The 7,551-nt window shown below is 39.7% G+C and overlaps 1 protein-coding gene across 1 annotated transcript; it reads right to left on the bottom strand.

The window, feature by feature from the left end:
- Positions 1–226: 226 nt before the first annotated feature.
- LOC121585879 (growth/differentiation factor 6-A) lies at positions 227–7,327 on the bottom strand. Its single transcript, XM_041902182.2, has 2 exons — positions 6,867–7,327; positions 227–2,640 (listed from the first exon to the last, which is right to left on the bottom strand). The coding sequence occupies exons 1-2, from the start codon at positions 7,216–7,218 to the stop codon at positions 1,748–1,750; spliced, it is 1,245 nt and encodes a 414-aa protein (XP_041758116.2). The 5' UTR covers positions 7,219–7,327; the 3' UTR covers positions 227–1,747.
- Between the last annotated feature and the right edge of the window lie 224 nt (positions 7,328–7,551).

Here is a 7,551-nt window from a genome sequence, read left to right as displayed (position 1 = left end):
TAAATCACTTAAAAACTATGTTTTCTCTCTGTCACAGAGGATCAGCTCTGGGAAATTCAAGGGGGAGTTGAGTCATCCAAAGCACAAGAGTGTTGGATGTTTTTTTCTTCACTTTATTAGTACAGTAATAGTGTAGAATAATATCCATTAATATATATATATATATATATATATATATATATATATATATATATATATATATATATATATATATATTGTAGGCCTATATAATTGTATAATTTCATATATCATTTAAAAAGAACTTAACACAGTTGAATGCACCTCAGAACTCAGAACCTAGGTAATTATGAGGTAGACATCAATAATGGTATTTCCACCCTCAAATGTTTTTATACAGCTTAAATTACTCTTATCAGTGTAAGAAATATATGATTATCATGAAACTCTGTACATCACAATTAATAAAATTATTATAGAATAGATATTATAACGATTTGAGTGCATTTAAAGTATGTACATTTACAAAGAAATGCATTTTGTCATTTCTTCATTCGGTGCACTTGTAAAGTTTTAACTATACAAATATTTACAGCTCAAATAATGAACAGCAGTGCATTCAAAGCTAATGTGCATTTAAATATCATCTCGTTTGCGAGTCTTTTCTGGTCAGTCGATTTATCATGAAAAAGGCGTTCTTCCTGACTACATGACATTGGCGCAGTCAGTTGTTGAAGTGCCTTTCGTAAAGATGCAGACGTTGAAGATGCTAATGTTTGTCTTGATTATTTAACGTGGCCTCTGGTGTCCCCACGTGCTCCTGTGCGCAACCGGGTCCAACTGCCTTTCACTGTGCCTTCAGCAAGTCATCGAGATACAGTCAGCTGTCAATGGCAGCCACAATACGAATGTCTATGTCCATTGAGCCCATGTTTATAATCGTCTCTTGCATTCGTTTCCCCCGGCTGTGGTGACTCGAGCGCGCACTCCATTCCGATGAAGCAGGGCGCACAGGGAAATCTCTTGTAGGCATACCTGCGCTATCTCTTTTCCTCAGAGCCCATTGTGTGTTTGGTAGATTACATTCACATTTTGGAGAGAGAGAGACAGAGAGAGAGAGGGGGGGGGGGGGCTAGGGCCGATTACGCATCAGAAGAGCTCGATAGTTTCTGCTGGACACTGGCAGTGAGCCTGGAAACACCCGCTACAAATGAGTCCTCTTTGCAAGACTGTTGAAGGGAGCTGCAACAATGCACAAGGGCTATCCTGTGACTGCGGCCTAGTTTGAACAGGTGCATTCCACTGTGCACATTTCGGACGCAGTCCACTGATGGAAGACCAACAATTCCAAGCCTGCTCAGACATTAACAAATAATAGCCTATCACTAGCATGTTGATACCCACTCCTCTCCTGCGGACTAATGGTTTATGACGACCTGTCTATCCATGTCGGGGCCTGGCAAAACAATAGACTATGCCACTGAAAAACATATCAGACGGATGGAAAAGTAGGCTAGGAGTATGTATTAGTTTAACACAACAATTGGACAGCTAAGGCTATGTGAGATTGTACTGAGTTTAAATTTGACCAAAATAAATACGCTTGCATAGGCCTACACTACAAATAATGTCTCTCGCGGATCCCTTTTGAATGAAGTTTAGGCGCGCCAACGCATGGGTCTATATGCATCAGATATGCCACAGCTTTCATATTCTGACCTGGACCGACTGACATATCTTTGATTTTACGGGGTTTAAATACTTGAAAGTGTCGCAGTAGAATAGGACGCTACCTGCAGCCACACTGCTCTACCACCATGTCCTCGTACTGTTTGTACACAACGTTATTGCCCGAGTCTATGTAAAGAATGCTGATGGGACTTAGTTTGGTGGGAACACAACAGCTAGGAGGTGTGCTATTGGGGTCCATTGAATTCATGAGAGTTTGAATGATGGCATGGTTTGTCGGCTCTAAATGCGATCTCAAAGGGAAGTCGCACACACCCTCGCAGTGGTACGCCTCATAATCCAATGGCGCAATGATCCAGTCATCCCACCCTAGCTCTTTAAAATTAACGTGCAGAGCCTTTTTGCTGCATCTAGATTTTGACTTTTTGCCATGTCTTTTCCCATGCCGATTGTTCAATGCAGTCCTCCGACGGCGCCTGGCTTTGAACTGCAGGCCCCTCTCCTCCTCCGACCTGCTCCCTGATCCACGCGACTTGATCTTCTCTTTCATTTCGTTGAACAGGTTCTCCCTTTTCTTGGACCTGGTGTAAACCACCAAGATGGCCTTCTCTTGCTGGGTTCGGCCGGTTCTGTCAAATCCCATCTGTTTTAAATCGATTTCCATTTCTGATTTACTAAGAGTGCCCTTGAGCTGGAGACAAAGCTGGCTCCCCTGATCAGAGTGATGCCGGTTTTTAAACATTTCCCACACGTCCAAAACCTCCCATCCTGGTTTTCGGGAATCCAGAGGATCAAGGGATCTGGAATCCAGTAGCCGTTCTGATCGACAGGAGAGTAATTGAATGTCATAGAGACCTGTCGGGGACGTTTGCAAATCCCCGGGCACTTTTCTAAATATCCTTAATTCAGCTCCAACCAACTCCTCTTTGTCTGAAAGGGTTGAGACATCAAACAGATACTTTTGTCTTCGCAAAGGAGAGTGCAAGAGATCGTCTGCAAGATAAAAAGAAATAATTGCAGTCAGATTCACTTAGGGTGTACAGTGTTCAGGAGAGGGAGAGGGAGGGAGGAAGAGGGTTCACATTCTCACAAAGAGGCCAGATCCACTGGCCTTCTTTCTTGTTTTTCAGTGCCCACTCGAAAATCGAGCTGAGACAAACTACGACTGACACGTCATCAAATTAAATAAAAAGGTCTCATGGTTAACATCATAGGCTACTTGATATCATTTCTGAGCAGAAAGAGTGCATTAGCATTTTGGTACTGTATAATAACCATCTTCATTCTTAACATCAATAATCAACAGATGCAAACTTAGCAAAACAGCTACCATAATAATCAATTATTTAGTTTTGCCCATTAGGCCTAATATGACGAGGTGTCGACTGTCTGAATCAAATGTATTTCCATGTTACTAAGCTATAATTGTTGAGACAGTCGCCTGAATATTGTAAGCTAAGCCTATGATCATAAAACAACAGCTGGCAATTACATATTTTTGTCCTTTTGGATTAGGCTTTTATACATTTTCGATGTGCAAAATACCGTTCAGTAGCCTATAATCCTATAATTTTGCCCTGTACTTTAATTGATGTCACTTTATATTATTAGAACAGAATCGAAATATAGCCTATGTATTTTAATTCTTATGGGGAGAAATTTGAAATTCGGAAGCAAACTTCAATTGAATTGTCAATTGAATCTTATCATTAATTTTAAATGGTAATGGTTAGGCTATTGTTTTCTAATAACACCCCAAATGAATCACACTTCTGAGAATACTTTGCTTTTTCCATGTATGCCTATCATCACTAAACGAAGAGCCTGGTTAAATTTGTGAATATTATATCAAACAAGTTTATTAATTATTCTTTGCTTGGAAAAAATAATTTCTGAAACAATTATTGTGGAGCATAGAAACTAGGTGCCTAGTGACATGACGGGAGGGGATTCTGCCAGACTCAACCGACCAAAGGCGACATAGGCCACTGTACACTCAACTGAACAATACACAATTAATACATTATTCCCTGCTCGAGACCCACGAGGCCTAGGCTACACATATTTGATCCCATCGAAGCAATGTGCTCTCATATAAATTAGAATATTGTACATTTCTGCTGTAAAGGGTTTACTGGCGGTATGCAGTGTTTTTTATACCTAAACCCCAAGGTTTCATAAAATACATTATAGCTTTTTAAAACACCGTTTTCTAAAGATTTTTCGATTACTTACGTAATCTTTTATCAGTCAAATATAATTTACATATGCATAATAGGGGAAATGCTCAAATAGGCTGAAGTAAAAACGAATCTGTTTTACTTTTATGGCTACCATGAAAAAAGTATTTGCCCAAACAAAATGCGATTTTTTTTAGCATTCATAATAACAGGAATATACTAGGCCTACATAAGACAGATAAACCTGTTGTGTTCTGAAATATCCATCAAATGTGATACTGCTTACCATTTGTCCATCAAATTAAATGCACTGAAAAACATGTTATTTAATAAAAACAGCAATTGTTGGTAGCCTGTTCTAGGCCTAAACAATTGCGCCCGGTGTGTAGGCTATTAATCTATAACTCCAACATAGATGCCATATTTCAAAATAATATGATGTTATTCGAAATAGATATTTAAATTTGGTTGCCAGAACGTTCCCCCCTCTGTGAACCCTGCAGAGTTTAATAGTAAAAGTAGATTGAAACCTTGTGTTTGTTTCAGTAACTTTGCACGTATGGTCTGCATTAAGGTTTTTTATAAGACCTCAAACAAATCGAATACAAGGTCACCAAATAATTAACAGTTCTGAATTCCCCTCTTCCTCATTAAAATACTTCCCCGCTTATATTTCATCTCCTCTTGCCAACGACAACATTCCCGGTTCAAAAGTGCTTGGCCTGATTATGCTGACTTTAAGTTACAGCGGGAATCTGTTTTAAAGAACTTGACATTGCAGTTTGTTGATTTTGAGATATGATTCGACAAATTAAGAGACACGTTTTGATTCACCTAATTTGCTTGGAAATTATAAACATTTGGACATAATTGAGTGTGTGCGTAATTTACATATTAATCTGACCAAAATATGAACGATAAGGCGTCATCCGCTTATGTTAGGCCTATTGTCATATTATCTGAGGTTATGGACAACATATGACATTGATGTTACGCTTTCGTCTATGTATTAGGCTTTCTAACTTTCTAAAGGCTGATAAAGAGAGCGAAGAGGAGAGGAGCGAGAGAGAGAGAGAGAGAGAGAGAGAGAGAGAGAGAGAGAGAGAGAGAGAGAGAGAGAGAGAGAGACTTCTAGTGCTGTGGCTTCCGAGGCCAGCGAGCACCATCTGCGTTTTAATGAGTTTCTTCAAGTGCCAAAAGTAATTTTCGGTTTATTCTTGTCCGACCTTGCGACCATAACGAACATAGGGACGTCTCCTAATCTGTTTTGTATAAATTGTTTTCATTTTACCTGCAGAGGGGAAAGCCTACGCAATAAAAAACATTTCAGTTTTATACAAAAATGTCGTCTATCGGTCCAGTTCACCGTACACTTACAAGTGTTTCCAAAAAGAGCTGTGCGTAATAGCTGAAAAAGCACAAAATTCATATTTACGCACGAACGTTGTCTCTTGAGTATTACTTTTCGTACTTTTTAAAGTGAAAAAAAACATTATGTTGGAGCCTATTATACAATACAACTCAACACTCGAGGGCCTGGTAGAATCTTAACAGAAACCACCACTGTGCTGAGAGAACGGAAGAAAAATATATTTTCAGCAATTAAAGTGGTGGTCGCGCAGGGAGGTACAAGGTAAAATACTAACCACTTCATGGCGAAGGACGTGTTCTTACATTTTTTCCCTTCGTTTTTGGTGATGTGCCATTGGCTGAGCTGGGTCATTATGAGAGAATAGACAGTGTTTGATATGTTATGACATGAACACTCAATTAGATCACGAGTTCAAATACTCCAATCAGCGGTTTGATGCTAAGCAACCCTCAGAGAGTCCAGAGAAGGGTCAGAGCCAGTGACACATCAAATCAAAATCAGGGGGAAAGTGAGGCTTTTCACCAAATCAGCTCTATGTTACAGATAGGAAATAATGCCAGCAATGACGTTAACTAATTGTATGTCTCCTCTAAAGATAAAGGAAACTTACATGTGTTCGGTTTGTTGGTGTTTATCTGCCTTTGTTTGTCTAATCAAATCCGCCAAATCACTTGGTTACAGAGTTAACTGTCCCTAATCACCTGCAGCCCACCCTAACCCATTCTAATACATCCGTTTATTAACTGCAGAGTTGGCCATACAGATTGCACTGATGGCATGATGATCTGTAACACAAACTTATAATTCCTATCTTGATGTGAGCCAACTGCAATTTCCTCTTTGACGTGTTCACTGATTCACATAGTCCTACACCAATTTGTAAATTAATGCACAAGTTCTTTGGAAATATTACTTTTTCTATGATTATCTCAATTGGCCCTGTTTTGAGATAGTCTAGTCTGACGACATGGTAAGGTTTGAACAGGATGGGTTTGGTGCACGCGGGGACCCATAGAGAATGATTTACTACCTTAATTTAGATAGGGCCTCAATTAGTGTTTTATTGTCGTGTTACCTGGGGGTCAATGTATGTCTAATATAACTTTATATTTTACAAAACTGACGTACTCCTATGGCTCTTTAACATGTGTTCCAAGGGCTCAAAGCGAACAGAATGCGACAACAACGTAATGCGTCCCTCATAAATGGTGATAAAGTTCCAGTGCAACTTATACAACTTTGAGGCTGACAAGATAATTGAACTTTAGCTTGTGATATATCGTTTTATGCATTAATTAATAGGAAATTTTACAACTCAAACTGTTACATATTTAGATTGGATCATCTCTAAACATGCGCCATCGACTGATAGGCCAGCACACTCTATTTTGATGTGGTTATTTTATTTTATGGCACTCTTTACAGCACAAGAGCAGAACAGGAACACCATTTTTCAACATTTCAACTTGCAACTCTGGCATTTCCTTCAATAAGAGAGCCATTGTAAAATGAATAGTTTATGCTACTGTTTTAGTTTTTTTGATTAAAAAATGCATACAATGGCTGCAGCGATGTGTGCAAATCTAGAACAAATGTAGCAAGATTCTCAATTGGTCGTATGCAACGGTAGTAGGTTACATAGCTAAGTCATTTTAGTTGAGACCAACCTGTTCCTCTGTCCACAAAACTTGTTATGGTGTTTGCAGACTTTGAGGAGCGGAAAAAACTTGCGTTTAGTCCGAGTCTCTCTGCAGCCGAATACGTCCTGTATATGGAAAGCATGTAATCGTGGGGCACAATTGCTTCCTTATTAAAGTCTTCTTGGTGATGGCTTAAGATAGGAGAAGATGCGAAGATCTCTTTGAGAAATTTGGTTGACCTTTGTCCATCATGAAGGATCTTGGCTCCCTTGTTTCTCCTTGGCACAGAGGGCGATATGATGGCAGCTGACTGAAAACATGGTATATTCCAAATGAAGATGAGTAACAAATATAACGATAATACTTGAAATGCGTCCATGGTGGTAGTGTCCCAAAGATGTTTCGAAGCCCTCTCCACAATTAATTTTAGACAGCAAGGGCTGAAGATAGACTGCGCGTCAGAGCTAGACTTCTGCGTTCCGGTCTCACCAGAAAAGTGCGTTCGCGCCCTCGACTTCACACAAGAGCGGAGACTGTTGAATCAACAGAGAAACACGCCCACTTGCAGACGCTCATGTAGCCTACTTATTGGAGAACTTTTCCCAGTCTTTCTATGGACGTTGAGACGGAGGAGACATCTCCGACGGCCGAGGAGTCGTTTCTCACCGCCATAAGTAACGCCACAGGATGCCAAGTTTAAAGGTACAATAAC

Source organism: Coregonus clupeaformis, chromosome 17 (genome assembly GCF_020615455.1).
Source record: "Coregonus clupeaformis isolate EN_2021a chromosome 17, ASM2061545v1, whole genome shotgun sequence".
Taxonomy (NCBI): domain Eukaryota; kingdom Metazoa; phylum Chordata; class Actinopteri; order Salmoniformes; family Salmonidae; genus Coregonus; species Coregonus clupeaformis.
This window is presented reverse-complemented; position numbering and strand designations above follow the sequence as displayed.

What these genes read in the sequence shown, in the direction of transcription:
- LOC121585879 (XM_041902182.2), bottom strand. Translation starts at nt 7,218, where the DNA reads ATGGACGCATTTCAAGTATTATCGTTATATTTGTTACTCATCTTCATT. An exon ending in TTTTGTGGACAGAGGAACAG is followed by an intron (nt 2,641 to 6,866) that starts GTTGGTCTCAAC and finishes TTTATCTTGCAG; the next exon opens with ACGATCTCTTGCACTCTCCT.